The sequence below is a fragment of the Erinaceus europaeus genome, chromosome 4, assembly GCF_950295315.1.
Source record: "Erinaceus europaeus chromosome 4, mEriEur2.1, whole genome shotgun sequence".
NCBI classification, from domain to species: domain Eukaryota; kingdom Metazoa; phylum Chordata; class Mammalia; order Eulipotyphla; family Erinaceidae; genus Erinaceus; species Erinaceus europaeus.
The window spans coordinates 53498057-53516926 of record NC_080165.1 but is presented as its reverse complement, the minus strand read 5'-3'; the positions used below and the strand labels follow the sequence as shown (position 1 = coordinate 53516926).

General features: G+C 42.2%; 1 protein-coding gene and 1 long non-coding RNA gene across 5 annotated transcripts in view; both read left to right on the top strand.

Moving 5' to 3' along the window:
- LOC103121786 (patr class I histocompatibility antigen, A-5 alpha chain) overlaps positions 1–5148 on the top strand; it is a 30847-nt gene extending 25699 nt beyond the window's left edge. For 2 of the 4 annotated variants that reach the window (XM_016192202.2, XM_016192201.2), the window contains exons 4-6: positions 985–1260; positions 1920–2033; positions 4823–5148. In XM_016192202.2, coding sequence (XP_016047688.1) covers positions 985–1260; positions 1920–2033; positions 4823–4827 — 395 coding nt within the window. In that variant the 3' untranslated portion in view covers positions 4828–5148. The remainder of the gene's footprint in view (positions 1–984; positions 1261–1919; positions 2034–4822) is intronic. The other 2 variants (XM_016192203.2, XM_060189375.1) reach the window with 2 other exon arrangements.
- Positions 5149–6905: 1757 nt separating this feature from the next.
- Positions 6906–12427, top strand: LOC132538063 (uncharacterized). Its single transcript, XR_009549476.1, has 2 exons — positions 6906–7037; positions 11987–12427. It is a non-coding gene; the product is annotated as an uncharacterized LOC132538063 (long non-coding RNA).
- The last annotated feature ends 6443 nt before the right edge of the window (positions 12428–18870 follow it).

The following is an 18870-nucleotide window of genomic DNA, read 5'->3' as shown; positions in this document are numbered from 1 at the left end:
CATCTTTAGTCTTCTGGGCAGTGACATCTTACCATTCTTCTTCTCTTTCTCCTTCTCTTTCTCCTTCTCTTTCTCCTTCTCCTCCTCCTCCTTCTTCTTTTAAATTTATTATTTATTTATTTTGTCTCCAGAGTTATTGCTGGGGCTTGGTGCCCACACTCCTGGAGGCTATTTTTTCCCTTATGTTGCCCTTGTTGTTTATTGTTGTTGTTATTATTGTTGTTGATCTTGCTGTCATTGTTGTTGGATAAGACAGAGAGAAATCGAGAGAGGAGGGGAAGACAGGGGGGAGAGGTGGTCCAGGAGGTGGCACAGTGGGTAAAGCATTGGACTCTCAAGCATGAGGTCCTGAGTTCAATCCCTGGCAGCACATGTACCAGAGTGATGTCTGGCTCTTTCTCTCTCCTCCTATTTTTCTCATTAATAAATAAAATTTAAAAAAAAGGGGGGGGGGAGAGAAAGACAGGCACTTGCAGACCTGCTTCACTGCTTTGAAGCAACCTCCCCAGCAGGTGGGGAGCTGGGGGCTTGAACCGGAATCCTTCAGCCAGTCCTTGCACTTTGTGCCATGTGCACTTAACCTGCTGTGCTACCCATCTCACATTCGTTTTAGGCTTCCCTAGGGTGAAATTACTCTTAAGAGAGCTTTTAGGCTCTGGGGGGTGGGGCAGGTTACATATCTGATCGTTTCCTACTAGGCACACACTTGTGAGTGCCCATTAACAATTATCTGGAGAAATTGACCAATGACTTTAAGAGGGTAGAGAATCTAGAAATGATTCTTGTCCCATGTAGGACTGTGTTTCCACACCCTTGTTTTGGACCTGCTTTGCTTAGTGCTGATTCTGTCTATGATCAGAAAGAAGACAATCCTGACTCACTTTGGTTAGCAATGAAATTATCAGTAGCTTTGGTGTCTTGTACTTAGATTAGGTGCTACTTAACAGATTTTTGCCTGAGCCCTCCCTGCTTTGACTCTCACAGATCCCCCCAAAACACACATGACCCACCGCTCCATCTCAAGTCATGGAGTCATCTTGAAGTGCTGGGCCCTGGGCTTCTATCCTGCAGAGATCACCCTGATCTGGCAGCGGGATGGGGAAGACCTGACTCAGGACACGGAGTTTGCGGAGACCAGGCCTGGAGGGGATGAAACCTTCCAGAAGTGGGCAGCTGTGGTGGTACCTTCTGGAGAGGAGCAGAGATACACCTGCCATGTGCAGCATGAGGGGCTGCCTGAGCCCATCATTCTGAGAGTGGGTAAGGAGGGGAATGTGGGCACAAAGTCTCTTTCAAGGGAATCAGAAGTGCTTCTGGAGCCCTTTAACAGGGTTGGGGCTAGGGCCTTGGGGGTTAGACCGTCACCTTCTTTTTCTTTTCTTTTTTTTTTTTTTCACTTTTTTTTTTTATTTAAGAAAGGATTAATTAACAAAACCATAGGGTAGGAGGGGTACGATTCCACACAATTCCCACCACCCAATCTCCATATCCCACATTCTCCCCAGTAGCTTTCCCATTCTCTATCCCTCTGGGAGCATGGACCCAGGGTCATTGAGGGTTGCAGAAGGTAGAAGGTCTGGCTTCTGTAATTGCTTCCTCGCTGAACATGGGCGTTGACTGGTCGGTCCATACTCCCAGTCTGCCTCTCTCTTTCCCCAGTAGGGTGGGTCTCTGGGGAAGCGGAGCTCCAGGACACATTGGTGGGGTCTTCAATCCAGGGAAGCCTGGCTAGTATCCTGATGGCATCTGGAACCTGGTGACTGAAAAGAGAGTTAACATACAAAGCCAAACAAATTGTTGAGCAATCATGGACCCAAAGGTTGGAATAGTGGAGAGGAAGTGTTAGGGAGGGTACTCACTGCAAACTCTAGTGTACTTCTGCTTTCTTACTTTGGTGCCACCTTCTTTTTCTTTCCCAGAAATACCTCCTCCATTCACCAGCTCCATCCTGAACATTATTATCGGCTTGGTTCTGTTTGTGGTGATAGGAGTTGTGTTGATTGGAATTATGGTGAGGAGGAAGAAATACTTAGGTAAGGAAAGCAATTGGGTGATGTATATTTTCCTTATTTTATTTTATTTTTTCACTGCCACCAGGTTGTTGTTGTTGTCACTCAGGTTCTTGTTGTTGCCTGCACAGTAAATTCACCTCTACTGGTGGCTATTATTCCTTTTCTCCTGCTTCTTTTCTGAGAGGACAGAGAGAAATTGAGGGGGAGAGCACTTGCTTCTCCACTTGTGAAATCTCTCCCCTGCAGGTGGGGGCTGCGAGCTTGCACCTTGTGCACAGCAATGTGTGTGCTCAACTGTGTGTACCAGGTGTACCAGTGCCCAGCCCCATGTTTCTCTTCTTTGGCTGATGGGTTTCAAGCCCCATGTAGAGGTTTGTCCTGCCACGACATCAATAACAACAATAATAATAGCTACAACAACAATAAAAAACAAGGGCAACAAAAGGGACAATAAATAAAGCTTATAAAAATACACCAACACATGGTGTGACTGTATTACAATGAGACTTTATGAACAGAAACAGAGAGATGACCGGTAGAGTCTATAGGTGATATTTGCCTATCCAGAGTTCCAAGGAACAAACATACATATTAATACTTCCAAGTCAGTTCTAGCTACCTATATAGTTCCTTTTCCATCTTTAAAAAGTCATTATACTCTGTAAATGTATGAGATGTGTTCAAAAACATCTGTTTTACTGATTTTTCTCACAACCTCATGTATTGATACTTGTTTTCTGATAGCTGTTTTGTGTCTGATGATAGACCACTTCTGTGGCTAGAATGTTTGCATATAACATCAGTGCCCTCACTGAGGGTGGCATATTACAATCTTATATGACTTGAACCTTCAATATGTGAATGGAAGATTCTCAGAATTCTTAATATACATTATCTCACCCTATCCTATATTTTATCTAAAAATTGAAAAATTATAGACATTTTTGACAATACCATGAGACTTCTCATGTCAATTTTGCTTATACTACAGTGTCTCAAAGATTTCTAACTCACATATGAACAAGCACGCACACACACACACACACACACGTAAACTCTAACTGGACCAAGGACTTGGATTGGATGTTATACCAGAAACTATCAAATACTTAGAGGAAAATATTTGCAGCACTCTTTTCCATCAAAATTTTATAGGCATCTTCAATGATAACAAACTCAGTTGCAAGGAAGGCAAACATAAATAAACAAGCCAGGGAGATGGCAAAAACAAAACAAAACAAAACAAAACAACCCTGTACAACAGAAGAAACAATGACCAAAACCAAGAGACTTTTTACAGAATGGAAGAAGATATCTACATGCTTCACATCAGACAAAAAGGCTAATAATCAAACTATATAAAGAGTTCACCAAACTCAGCAATAAAAAGGCAAATGATCCCACCCCAAAATGGGGAGAGGATAGGAACAGAATATTCACCAAGGAAAAGATCCAAAAGGATAACAAACATGAAAAAATGCTCTAAGTCACTGATTTTCAGAGAAATGAAAATAGAGACTACAGTGAGATTCCATTTCACTCCTGTGAGAATGTCATTCAACAGAAAGGGCAACAAGAACAAATACTGGAGAGGTTGTGGGAACTCTCCTGCACTGCTGTTGGGAATGTAAATTGGCCCATCCCCTGTGAAGAGCAGTCTGGAGAACTCTCAGAAGTCCAGAAATAGACCTACTCTATGACCCTAAAATTCTCCCCCTGGCAATATATGCCAAGGAGCACCCCCCATCTCTTTTCTTATTGATGTTTTCTGATCCTTGCTGGATTGTCAGTCAAAGTTCTAGAAACTTTCCTGTGGTCCATCAACTAGCAAGTTCCACTAGCTCTCATGACTCAATTTCTTCCTTTACCTATCACAGATGTTTCCTTTCCACAGGTAGAAAAGATGGAGATAGGGGCCAGGTGGTGGCGTACCTGGTTGAGCGCACATGTTATAATACACAAGGACCCAGGTTCGCGGCCCTGGTCCCCACCTGCAGGGGGAAAGCTTTGTGAGTGGTGAAACAGGGATGCAGGTGTCTTTGTTTCTCTTTCCCTCTCTATCTCCCCCTACCCTCTCAATTTCTGACTGTCTCTATCCAATAAATAAAGATAATAAAAAAATAAACAATAAAATAATTTGGAAAAAAAAAGATGGAGATACACCCACGCTGCAGATAAGGATTAAAGTCAATCCCTGAAATTCTGGGGGTGGAGGGGTATATGTGAGTCTATGGAGGAGCTCACTCACCCCAATGGTTCTTTTTTTTTTTTAAATATTTATTTACTTATTTATTTTCTCTTTTCTTACCCTTGTTGTTTTTCATTATTGTAGTTATTGATGCCATTGTTAGATAGGACAGAGAGAAATGGAGCGAGGAGGGGAAGACAGAGAGGGGGAGATAAAGACAGATACCTACAGACTTGCTTTACCACCTGTGGAGCGACTCCCCTGCAGTTGGGGAGCCAGGGGCTTGAACCGGGATCTTTGCGCCTGTCCTTGTTCTTTGCACCACGTTCGCTTAACCCGCTGCGCTACTGCCTGACTCCCTATCCCAATGGTTCTTTAGTTTCACGTCCTGTGAACTCTCACCAGATTGTCTTGCTCTTCTTCAGGTACTGAGATGTATCTTGTACATCTCAGGAATCCTAAAGGTAGGACCCAGGAGGCCTGGAGTGGAGAAGGGATGAGGCAGGGTGGACATTGCTAAGTTATGGGGAGTCTGGTTTGGACGTTAGAGCTTTTGATGGACTGTTTGGAATGTTACCACTTATAGTGACTGACCTTAATTTGTGATTATTTTCTTCTGTAGTGTGAGGCATTGTATGGGACCAAGTGATGTCGGATTTGTTCACCTCCTATCCTGCACTGTGACTTCATGTTCTTCTGATACTTTTTTTCTGCAAAGAGCATCTGAGTGTGCCTATGTTTCTAGTGTATAATGTGAGAAAGTGAGGAGAATGATGAACTCTCTGCCACTGTCCTCCCTCACCTCAACACACACAACGACCTGTGTTCTCTTAACCTGATGACTTCCCTGTTCCAGCATAGGTGGGGATGGACTATTTCCATCCTTGTCTCAAATTCCTGTTGCATGGAGCTTCTAATGCTTTACTGCAAATAAACATCTGAACATGAGTTTGTTTCTTGTTATTTTCATGAGGTGAGGCTGGTGGATTAAAGGGAGGGAAGAGTCTTAAATATGAAATGAATGAATCACTGAGAAACTTCTAGAACATCACTTTTTGGTGTGAACAATGGAAGCCAAATTTTCTAGTTGAAGTACACACACACACACACACACACACACACACACACACACACACACACCTAATTTTATTTCAGGGTAAGTCTTTAATTTTTAAAAAATTTGAGATAGACACATAGGGCACTGGTCAGCTCTGTTTTTTTTTTTTTTTTCACCAGAGCACTACTCAGCTCTGGCTTATGGTGATGTGGGGGAATGAACCGAGGACATTATAGTCACAGGCATGAGAGTCTCTTTGCATACCATTATGCTATCTACCCCTGCCTGCTCTGTTTTTTTTTTTTTTTTAAATTTTTTTAATTCTTTATTTATTGGCTAGAGACAGCCAGAAATTGAGAGGGAAGGGAGAGATAGAGAAGAAGAGAGACAGGGTCCAGGCAGTGGTGCACCTGGGTAAGCACTCATGTTACAGAGCACAAGGATGAAGGTTCAAGCCCCTGGTCCCCACCTGCTGGGGGAAAGCTTCACGAGTAGTGAACCAGGGCTGCAGGTGGCTTTCTGTCTCTCTCCCTCTCTATCTTTCCCCTCCCCTCTCAATTTCTCTCTGTGTCTAACTAGTAAATAAATAAATTAATTAAATTAAATAAAAAGAGAAGACTCTCGCAAAGCTTTCCCCCTGTATACAACTGTGTGGGGACCAGGGGCCTGAACCTGGGTCCTTGCACATTGTAATATGTGCGCTCACCAGGTGCATCACCACCTGGCCCCCAGCTCAGCTCTGGTTTATGGTGGTACTAGGGATTGAACCTGGGACAGCAGAGCGTCAGACATGGAAGTCTCTTGTTAATAGCCGTTATGCTATCTCCCCAGCCCAAGTCTTTAATTTTTTTAAATGGAATAATATTGTGTTATAACATATATGTTACATATCTCTCCCTTCCCTACCAACTTCTCTGTCTCTCTCCAATAAATAAATAAATATACATTTAAAATTTTAAAAAATTTTTACCAGAGCACTGCTCATCTCTGGTTTATGGTGGTGCAGGGAATTGAACCTGGGACTTTGGAGCCTCAGGCATGAAGTCTCTTTATATAACCACTATGCTATCTACCCTCTGCCATATATGTAATATTTCTGTTCCCAATTATTTATTTATTTATAAAGTGGAAGTATTGACAAGACCATAAGATAAGAGGGGTACAATTCCACACAATTCCTACCACCAGAACTCTGTATCCAATCCCCTCCCTTGAAAACTTTACTATTCTTTATCCCTCTGGCAGTATGGACCCAGGATCATTATGGGGTACAGAAGGTGGGAGGTCTGGCTTCTGTAACTTCTTCCCGGTTGAACATGGGCATTGACAGGTCAATCCATGCTCCCAGCCTGTCTCTCTCTTTCCCTAGTCGGGTAGGGGCCTGGGAAGGCGGGGTTCCAGGACACATTGGTGGGGTCATCTACCCAGGGAAGTCAGTTGGCATCATGATAGCATCTGAAACCTGGTGGCTGAAAAAGAGTTAAGATGTAAGGCAGAACAAATTGTTGACTAATCATGAAACTAAAGACAAGAATATTGCAGATGAAGCTGTGAGGTCTCCATTTTGGAAAAAGCTAGTAGGTCTATTTTAGGTATGTTCCATCGCTGGGGAGCCAGAGACGACCCGAACTGCCCCTGCGGCTACAGACAGACTATGACCCACATAGTCAACGACTGCCACCTCTCCAGATTCAAAGGAGGTCTCGAAACTTTACATCAGGCTCAACCTGACGCTGTTGACTGGCTACGGAAGAAGGGCAAACGCTAGAAGAAGAAGAAGGTATATTCCAAGGGGCCCATGACCTTACTAGTTTTTGCCTGAGTCTGACATCTAACATGCAGGTGGACTAAGTTATTTTCTGGGGAGATGGTGTCATAATTGGAAAAAAGGACTAGAGAGCTGGATCAGGAAAGAGTAGCTCCCAAGTATGGGAAAAGTATATAAATATTGTTAACTGTAAATCCCATAGATTTGATCTGAGGCCATAGTCAGCACAGGAGCCTATGTAACCTCTGCATCCCTGTAGGTCTGAGCTGGCATTCTGTGGTCACGTCTAGGAACATTCCAGGCTGCACTAATTTCAGGACCCATCATCCTCAAGTGATAGGTAAAATATGTTGTCCAACTTCCCTTTAGAGAATGGAACATTCCCTACTCTTATTTATCCACATTGAGGGCTAGGTCCTATAGGGGCCCACAAAATGGTCCATTATGTTATTCTTGATGGAGATGACCAGTGACAGTGGTGAGATGGATCCACTAGAGGTCTAGGCCCATCATGTCTGTGTGGGAACCTCAGGGCTCCCTGACCAGGGCCCCAGGTGATAGGATGGCCTGATAGTGACTAAAGAGTCATCATTAAAGTATGCCAGTCTCTTGCCCTTATTCAGCTTTTGTAGTCCTTACTTTGTATGACAAGGTTAGCTTTGGAGTGATTGAGGGATGTGGAATAGGAAACAGGTGAGGAGGGTATCTAGGTCTAAGAAACTATTTCATTAGGTACTCTATGGTGTCTTTTTTTTTTAATTTTTATTTTATTTATTTATTCCCTTTTGTTGCCCTTGTTGTTTTATTGTGGTAGTTATTATTGTTGTTGTCGTTGTTGGATAGGACAGAGAGAAATGGAGAGAGGAGGGGAAGACAGAGAGGAGGAGAGAAAGACAGACACCTGCAGATCTGCTTCACCGCCTGTGAAGCGACTCCCCTGCAGGTGGGGAGCCGGGGTTAGAACCGGGATCCTTATGCCGGTCCTTGTGCTTTGCGCCACCTGCGCTTAACCCGCTGCGCTACAGCCCGACTCCCTCTATGGTGTCTTTATAGGTCTTTCTGCTTGCTTGCTACATTTATTGACTCACCGCAAAATATTGTGCACTTTTGCTTTAAGGTATATGCTTTCCCCTAACTTATGGATACAAGTACGTAAGCCTTATCTCATGGACCCTGGTCTATATCTAGGTTTTGAGGTTTGTTAAGGAGTGTACCACCTGAACTGGAATTAAGGAGTCCTATGAGCTAGGAAAGGTCTCACCCGAGTAATGAGGTTGAAGGGTTGACATTCCACTCCTGAGGTCTCTGTATGTAGTCTGAAGTGAAACATGCTGAGGTGGTACTGGTTGCATTGACTGGGTTGAGATCAACAGATGCAGTATCAGTTGGTATGTATTGGGAGAAGCATGAAGGAAAGTGATCCCCACCCTAGAGGTTTCAGGACTGGGAGAAATATGGGCTTTATAGAGAAAGGGGAAGGTTCCTGCTGTCTTGAGGTTAAAGAAGGCAATGGTTAGTTATAGCTATATCCAAATTATTTGGCAATTGGGTTCATTTTGCAAATCCCATTGTTAGGATTTGACGTAGCATACAAGACCTTACTATAATTTATGTTCTTTTATGCTATGTACATATATTTGTATTTTATAAAGGAACACCACCAGTTGCTTCTGTTCTCCCTGGTCTAAGCCTTTAGGAGATTGAATATTTCAAAGAACCAGTCATTATTAGAAATGTATTAAAAATTTGATCTCAATGTTAAAATTCAATCTGATTGCCAATTTGAAGTCTTAAGTGCTTAGATTGAAGGAACATATACTGAGAGCTATGGTTTATGCATCAAAAAGTTTGAGACGGGGGCTGGGTGGTGGCACACCTGGTTGAGAGCACACGTTACAATGCGCAAGGACCCAGGTTCGAGCCCCTAGTCCCCACCTGCAGGGGGAAAGCTTCACAAGTGGTGAAGCAGGGCTGCAGGTGTCTCTCTGTCTCTCACTCTCTCTCTCCCTCCCTTCCCTCTCAATTTCTGACTGTCTCTATCCAATAAATCAATAAAGATAATAAAAAAATTAAAAAAAAGAAGTTCTCTTTGGAAGAGAATCTAAAAAAAAAGTTTGAGACATTCAATCTATTTTCATATATACATATTTTTTAAAGAAATAACTATAAGACATCTTCTCTTAGCCCACCATAAATGTACACTATTCTAGTCTAACAATCAACAAAAAAGCAAACTAAAACACCTCACACTTGTGAGAATAACTATTTTTTGAAAGGCCAGGATTGACAAGCATTGCAAAAGATATAGAAAAAAAGGAGCTCTTCAACACTGTTGGTGGGGCTGTAAATTCGTGCAACTATTTGTTGGTATTCTTCGTGTTGGTTTGGTCCTCTTCCTCCTACCTCTGAGAGAAATGGCTTGGCCCTTGCTAGTTTCCCACCCCTCTTCTTCCCCGCCCCCTATGCTAAGGATGTCCAGAGTCCCAGCAGCAGCAGTAGAGAGAGAATTATGGGGAAGCACATGGTGTGGTGATTTGCCCGCTCATGAATAAAGATTAAACTGCAGCTTCTCAGCCCAGCTGTGTGTCCCCAGTCTCTGTCTACCACCACGACGCTAGCCCAGCCAGCTGGAGCCCCTGAACTTAACAACAACTATTTCTTAATTTTTTAAAAAATTATTTTTATTTATTTTCCCTTTCGTTGCCCTTGTTGTTGTTGATGTTTTCGTTGTTGGATAGGACAGAGATAAATGGAGAGAGGAGGGGAAGACAGAGGAGGAGAGAAAGAGAGACACCTGCAGACCTGCTTCACCGCCTGTGAGGTGACTCCCCTGCAGGTGGGGAGCCAGGACTCGAACCGGGATCGTTATACTAGTCCTTGCACTTTGTGGCACCTGTGCTTAACTCGCTGGGCCATTGCTCGACCCCCTTTAATTTGTTTTAATGAGAGAAAGATACACAGAGAGATAGAGACCCAAGCTCTAGCTTATGGTGGTGCTGGGGATTGAACCTGGGACCTTAGAGCCTCAGCATGAAAGTTTGTTTGCCCCATGTTCAGTGGGGAAGCAACTACAGAAGCCAGACCTTCAACCTTCTGCAACCCACAATGATCTTGGGTCCATACTCCCAGAGGGTTAAAGAATAGGAAAACTATCAGGGGAGGGGATGGGATACAAAGTTCTGGTGGTGGGAACTGTGTGAAGTTGTACCCCTCTTATCCTATAGTTTAGTTAGTGTTTCCTTTTTATAAATAAGAAATTAAAAAAAAAGTCTGTTTGCATAACGATTATACTGTCTCCCCAGCCCTGGTGCAATCATTATGGAACTGAGCCCCAGCAATAACCCTGGAGGCAAAGAAACTAAAAACAAAAACTTTGATAACATACTGGTTATCAAAGAAACTGTCATACCTGAGGCTTCAAAGTCCCAGGTTCAATCCCTTGTACCACCATCAGCCAGAGCTAAGCAGTAGAAGGGCGGGGGGAGAAAGAGAAAGAGACACAGAGAGGAACTAGGAGGGCCAGGAAACTCGGGGCTTCTCATTCTTTAAGGCCTATATGCACCTGTCTCCATTCTATCCTTGCATTGCTTCAATAATGCCCTATCTGTCTGAAACCTGATGAAATCTGATTTCTTTTAATATTAAAAATTTTAAATTATCTTTATTTATTGAATATAGACAGTCAGAAATTGAGAGAGAAGCGGGAGATATAGTGGAAGACACACACACACACACACACACATACACACACACACACACACACACACACACACACACACACACACACACACACACACCTGTAGCACTACTTTACCACTCTCAAAGTTTTTCCCTTGCAGGTGGGGACTGAGGGCTCAAACCTGGGTCCTTGTGCATTGTAATATGTGAGCTCAACCAGGTGTGCCAGCACCCAGCTCCAAAGTCTCTGATTCTTTTTTTTTTTTTCATTTGTTGTTGTTTTTGTTATTGCCATTTCTGTTGTTGGACAGGACAGAGAGAAACCGAGAGGAGAGGGAGAGAGAAATGAGACATCTGCAGACCTACATCACTGTTTGTAAAGCAACCCCCCTGCAAATGGGGAGCCAGGGGCTTGAACTGGGATCCTTGTGGGTGTCCTTGCTGCTTTGTACTATTTGTGCTTAACCTGGTGTGCCACCACACAGCCCCCCCCAATCTCCGATTCTTCACCCTGATATTCATTTGTGACCTGATCAGCAGGGCACCAAAGGGGACCGCTAGAGCCCTTACCCTTCTTCACCCACAATAATATCACATGGGAATACCATAGCACTGGGGTAAGTTTCAGTGTTGTGGGATCTCTCAAAAATAGTAATAATAATAATAATAATAATCAGGGAGTCAGGTGGTAGCGCAGCTGGTTAAGCACAGGTGGCGCCAAGCGCAACGACCAGCATAAGGATCCTAAGGATCCTGGTTCAAGTCCCTGGATCCCCACCTGCAGGGGAGTTGCTTCACAAGCGGTGAAATTCTCTCCCCCTCTCTGTTTTCCCCTCTTCTCTCCATTTCTCTCTGTCCTATCCACCAATGACAACATCAATAATGACAACAGTAACAATAACTACAGCAATAGAACAACAAGGGTAACAAAAGGGAAAATAAATAAATAAAAAATATATATACACAGAGGCACATATAATTGCATATTCACATGTATATATATTATTCTATTATATATTTTTGCACATACATATACACATGAGTAAATATTATTCAGCCATGAGAAAGAAGGAAAAGAAGGAAAAGAAGGCTTTTGCAAAAAGTGCCTGAAACTTGATGGCATTATAGTAAGTGAAATAAGTTAGAATGAAAGAGACACACATTGGACAATATTTAGGTAGATTAGCTATATAGATGGGGGATATGAAGGATATATGTGAAATCCTTTCAAGGCAAGTGCAGATTATGTATTCAGGACCCTCTGCTTCTCACTTCTCTTCAAGGAAACATCCATCAACAAACTATTGTGAAAGTGTGACAAATACAAATGACCAACAAGTGTGACAGACTGAGATGGGGCCAGCAGTAACGGGAAGAGCATGCGTGAGCATCTTGTTTTCCTCCAGACACAAAGGGACAATTGCATCTGCAAAAAGGCCTGTGAAACTGAAAGGATTGGGTATACTCAAGTAAACATTTACATCTTATGTGACATGTATATGTGTGTGTGTGTGTGTGTGTATGTGTGTGTATGTGTGTGTGTGTGTGTGTGTATGTGTGTGTGTGTTAATGTGACAGCTGGGGGAGAAATGGATTCTAAAGATTCAAAATCCTGTTTAAGTTCAGCTAGCAAGGGACAAAACGTTACTTCTTTCAAGGGGATAGTCCACTTGCTGTATGTTTCTTTCTTTCCTACCTTTCCAATAAACTCACTCTTTTTATTGCTCATGTGTGGAAATTATAATTATTTTTTAAAGATTTCATTTATTTATTAATAAGAAAGATAGCAGGGTAGAGAGAAAGAACCAGATGTAACTCTGGTACATGTGGCCCCAGGGACTGAACTCAGCATATTTTTTAATTTTTAAAAAATATTTATTTATTTTATTTATTCCCTTGTTGTCTTATTGTTGTAGTTATTATTGTTATCACTGTTGTTGTTTGATAGGACAGAGAGAAATGGAGAGAGGAGGGGAAGACAGAGAGGGGGAGAGAAAGACAGACACCTGCAGACCTGCTTCACCGCCTGTAAAGCGACTCCCCTGCAGGTGGGGAGCCGGGGCTCGAACCGGGATCCTTACACCAGTCCTTGTGCTTTGTGCCACCTGCGCTTAACCCGCTGCGCTACAGCCCGACTCCCTGTACTCAGCATATTATGTTGGAGAGTCCAATGCTTTATCCACTGCACCACCTCCTGGACCACAAAATTCGTATTCCAATTATACAGGAAAAACCCATAGCAAGCTGGTAATAATATCACATTCATGTGAAATCTAAACAGGCTAAATTTCTAGAAACAAGAGTAGATTGCTATTTATCAGCAGCTGGGGATGGAGGGAATGTGGAGATAATAATAAGGTGCAAACTTCTAGTTTGTTAATCTATTTATTTTTTATTTTTTATTATTTATTTTTTCCTTTTGTTGCCCTTGTTTTATTGTTGTTGTAGTTATTGATGTCATTGTTGTTGGATAGGACAGAGAGAAATGGAGAGAGGAGGAGAAGACAGAGAGGGGGAAAGAAAGAGAGACACCTGCAGACCTGCTTCACTGCCTGTGAAGTGACCCTCCTGCAGGTGGGGAACTGGGGGCTTAAATGGGATCTTTACGACAGTCCTTGTGCTTCAGGCTATGTGTGCTTAACCTGCTGCGCCACCGCCTGTTTTATATTCTTCTTCGTTCCTAGTTTTCTTAGTTTGGTGTCCAGGTTCTTATTTTCAATGTGAAGTAGGCATTATTACTTGGAAAAGAGGAAACTAAGTACTAAAGACAACCCAGTCCCACCTTTCCTGGAATGGCAAAGTCGATCAGGGAAAAGAAGACAAGTTAGTGTGTAAAGTAGGTGCTGGTGGGCAGGGTAACCTAGTCATTCCATTTTCTCACATTACATTATAGGAACGTAGATACAGGGGATCAAGTGGTGGTGCACACAGCTGAGCACATGTCACAGTGCACAAGGACCCTGGTTCAAACCGGTGGGTCCTACCTGCTGGGGGGTGAGGGGGAGTTTCAGGAGTGATGAAGCAGTGCTGCAGGTGTCTGTTTCTATCTATTTCCTGCTCTCCTCTCAATTTCTCTATGTCATATCAAATAAAAGAAAGGGAAAAAAGAAGACATACAGACAGATTGAAATGACATTTGCAGAAAGTGAATCAGTGGATTTTAAAAGTCACAAAGTAAGAACATGAAGAAATGTACCATGACTCAGTCCCATGGAGGACACTGTGAAAGAAAAATAAGGTCAATTTTGTTGAGTCAAATTAATAATAACATTTTGAACAAACCACCACATAGTTAAAATGTTCTGTTCAAAGAATTGTCACAATTCAGTTCTATCTTCTCTGCCCCAAAGTCTCATTTCAGGTCTCTTCACCTTTGGTATCTGTGAGAGACACATCAGAGCGCTGGGCACTATCACTGTCTGGAGGACAACAACAACAAAAAGATGATATGATCAGAGTTAATAGATGAGACTAAAAGAGGAATTATGGGGTGTGATATTCCTATGGATTTTCCAAGTACATTATCCTAAGGGTTTCAGGGACCACACATTCACAATCCTTAGGTGCAGCCTGAATGGGGCTCTCCCCTTTTTCACCTGCAGGAAGAAAACATTACACAAGTGGTCAGGGAGATGACTGGGTCATGAGATTCTCGAGAAACCCTATGGGATGGACCATAGGGAACTTTCCAGACGGCTGAGTTAAGTGCATATATGTCTTCTTCCCCTTTCAATTTCTCTCTGTTCTATCCAATAAAAAATGGCTGCCAGGATCAGTGGTGTCATAGTGCTGGCATGCAGTGCCAGTGATAACTCTGGAAGCAAAGTAAAATAAAGTAGGCATTTTCCAGATGTGTAACAATAGACGCAGGATAGGATAAAAAATGAAATAGAGGAGGCTAGATAGTATAAGGGTTATGCAAAGAGACTTTCATGCCTGAGGCTTCAAAGTCCCAGGTTCAGTCTCCTGCACCATAAGCCAGAGCTGAACAGTACTCTCATTAAAAAAAAAAAAAAAAAAGATGGCATAAGGGTCCCGGTTTGAGCCCCCGGCTCCCCACCTGCAGGGGAGTCGCTTCACAGGCGGTGAAGCAGGTCTGCAGCTGTCTCTCTTTCTCTCCTGCTCTCTGTCTTCCCCTCCTCTCTCCATTTCTCTCTGTCCTATCCAACAATGACGACAACAATAATAGCTACAACAATAAAACAACAAGGGCAATAAAAGGGAATAAATAAATATAAAAAGAAAGAAAGAAAGGAGATGGCAACAACAATCCTACAAATCAACATTTTCTCTTTTTTAAAAATTATTATCTTTTTATTTATGTATTGGATAGAGACAGCCAGAAATCAAGAGGGAAGGGAATGATAGAGATGGAGAGAGATATCTGCAGCACTGATTCACCACTCACAAAACATTCTGCCTGCAGGTGGGAACTGGGGGATCAAACCCCGGTACTTGAGCATTGTAACATTTGTGTTCAACCCAGGTGTGCCACCACCCCGCCCCAACATCTTCTCAATAAATTTACACTGGGGTTAGGAAGTAAAAATTAAAAAGAAAAATAAAGGGGGAAAATGTTTTTGTAGGGGGGGAAGCTTCAGGAGCAATGAAGCAATGCTGCAGGTCTGTCTCTATCTCTATCTCTCTCTTGTGCTCTGTCTTCCCTTCTCTCTCAATTTATTTGTCTTAATAAAGAAGAATGAAAGAATGAACGAGAGGAAGAAAAGACAGCTACCAAATGCTTTCACTTATGTATGGAATGTAGATAACAAAAGTAAGCAGCCAGGAGTCCAGCGGTAATGCAGCGGGTTGCCAAGCGCAACGACTCTGCATAAGATCTTAAGGATCCCGGCTCGAGCCCCCGGCTCCCCACCTGCAGGGGAGTCGCTTCACAAGCGCTGAAGCAGGTGTGCAGGTGTCTATCTTTCTCTCCCCCTCTCTGTCTTCCCCTCCTCTCTCCATTTCTCTCTGTCCTATCTAACAACAACAACAATGATAACTACAACAACAATAGAAAGGGAAAATAAATAAAAATTTAAAAATAAAAGTAAGCAGGTTTGCAAAAAAAAAAATAGGACATTATTTCTTTTTTCTTTCTTCTTTTATTTTTTTTAAAAGAAAATATTTATTTATTTATTGGACAGAGACAACCAGAAATCAAGAAGGAAAGGGGAGATAGAGAGGAAGAGAGACAGAGAGACACCTGCAGCCCTGCTTCACCACTCGCAAAGCTTTCCCCCTGCAGGTGGGGACCGGGGACTTGAACCCAGGTCCTTGCGCATTGTAACATGTGCGCTCAACCAGGTGCGCCACCACCCAGCCCCGGACACTATTTCTTATACTCTGAAAAATTTGAAGGCTATCAGAGCAAAGGGGGTGGATTGCAGGAACATCAGTGGTGGGTACAGTGAGTTATACCCACAGTGTATATCTAAAATGTTCTTAGTTTTTAGTCTATCCCCCCAAATACTGTGGGATTCATAGGTTGATGTGTATTAAAACTATCTTCTTATGGGATCACGGATTTGTCTATATAGATCTTACACATATCCTCAAATGCAGCATGCCCAAGAAGCTCTAATTAATGTGCATTTCAATGTCTAGCGTATTTAAATATTAAAAACACAATTTATCATACCAAGATAAAAATTGGCTACAACTTAAACAACAACAACAAAAAAAGATGGTTACAAGAGTTAATCCTTGTCTATATTATATTGGGACTGGATTATTATTAAGACTTTATGTATAACATATAAAACAAAAGAGGATTATATAAAAACATACAGAATCATACAATAAGAAAGAAATTAAAAGTATCACAGAAATGAACAATTGAAGAGGTTTAATAGAACACTAAATTTTAACTTCCACAAGATAATATAAATGGAAAACAAATGGAAAGCAAGATAGAACTATAGGAATATCAGGCTATCAGGGCCAGGTGGTGGCGCACCTGGTTGAGTGTGCAAGGAGTCAGGTTTGAGTCCCTGGTCCCCACCTGCAGGGGAAAGCTTTGCGAGTGGTGAAGCAGGGCTGCAGGTGTCTCTCTGTCTCTCTCCCTATCTCCCCCTCCCCTCTCAGTTTCTGGCTGTCTCTATCCAAAAATTATAAAGGTAATTTAAAAATAAAAAAAAAGAATATCAGGCTCTTGGGAGTCGGGCAGTAGCAGCGGGTTAAGCACAAGTGGGGCGAAGCGCAAGGACCGGCTAAGGATCCCAGTTGGAGCTTGCAGGGGAGTAGCTTCACAGGTGGTGAAGCAGGTCTGTAGGTGTTTATCTTTCTCTCCCCTTCTCTGTCTTCCCCTCCTCTCTCCATTTCTCTTTCCTATCTAACAATGATAACATCAATAACAACAACAATAACAACTACAACAATAAAAAACAAGGGCAACAAAAGGGAAATAAATACATTAAAAAAGAATATCAGGCTATCAATTAATCAAGGGCCTTCAACAAGTTAATAAAGAATGAAGAGAACTAGGAGATACTCAGTTGTAAAGTATAGGACTTGCATATTTGAATGAAGATTGGAACAAATGTGGAACTGAGCAGTGGCTGGACCACAGCATGGCTGGCATGGGCTGGAACTACAACCTCCCTCTAAATTCAATTATTGCTAGTGCCATGTTGGTACTAGCTGTTCTTCATTGATCTACTAATGCCTCCCTGACAGACAAGAAAAATCTGCAGCAGTTACAAGAAAATCTACCTGCTTTTCCAAATATAACCACTGGGTGGCACCAAACACCAGTATGGTGTCCAGAAAGCCCTCTGATCAGAGCAATAGTCCTGGGCACCATCTCAATACATGATACTGAATCAATCTGATACAGTATCAGACAGCTGACTCCCAGTCTAGGGGGAAATGCCATTGCTGAGACCAGGCAAAACATTAAAAAACAAAACAAAAAAACAAACAAAAAACTACCACCTTTAAGTTTCATACCCAACATTTGAAAGCCTACAATTTTCTTTCAATTTAGTCACAGTTGGGATTTCTTTAGTTAGGAAGAGCCTGATTTAATTAAAAAAAAAAAAAAAGGACACTTCTGGGGTTGATAGCATAATGGTTATGCAAATAGATTTTCATGCCTGAGGCTCCAAAGTCCCAGGTTCAATCCTCTGCACCAACATAAACCAGAGCTGAGCAGTGCTCTGGTAAAAGATAAAATAAAATAAAATAAAATAAAACCTTAAAAAAATCTGTTAAAAAGAAAAAAAAGGACACTTCTAAAGGCCCTTAGTTTCGATGCTCAATATTCAAGTCTGGGGACCTGTCAGAATACACACTTCAAATTTTACTTCATGTGTTGATTCCACCTGATATACAGGTTGTGGAGTTATCTTCTGTAAAGGAAGAACCTACTCCCTCAGAGCAGAAAGAAAACGGCCTTCTAAGCTGCTTTTTTTTTCACATGGGGACTCCTAGGATCCCAGAGCAGGGCCTATTCTGGCTACAGACTCACCTTTGGAGAAGAGAAGGATAGAGGTCATGTGGAGGAGGCCAGGGCACCTGTTTACTTACCTCCTTGAGAAAGGGAAACTGAAAGTAAAGCCAATTCTTGTGAAAACCTGACTGGATTTCTCAGACAGCAACCTCACAGCAGCTGTCTTAAATAACTGATCCCTGGTTTTTATAAAGCTGATTTTGTGTCTCACAATAAAATGCATTATTAATAGACTAAAATGAAAAAAAAACAAAACCAAATATCTTATCAGAAAAATATCTTAGTAGTGCTCTGGAGTCACAAGGGAACTCCCAGATTTTTTCTCTTTTTTATTCTTGCCCTCAGGGTTATTATTTCTGGGGTTCAGTGCCTGCACTACAAAGCCACTGCTTCTGGTGGCCAGTTTTTCAAATTTTTTTTTCCAAAAATTTTTTTATGTATTCAATAGGACAGAGAGAAATTGAGAGACGAGGGGGAGAGTGTCTACAAATTATTTAAGTTTTCTCTGCTTTGAGTTTTCTTTAGCTTCCAACAGAAAAATTATAATATTAAATAAGGCGGAGAAATGATTTCATGTAGTAACTGTTTAAAGTGTATGCCGAGGTGGCGGAGCCAAGATGGCCAGTTGGAGACAACTCCTGGTGTGAGCTCTGCAAGGAAGCTGCTTTTAACCTGGGAATCTCAGCCACCTGGTTCCAGGTGATACCAACCCGACTT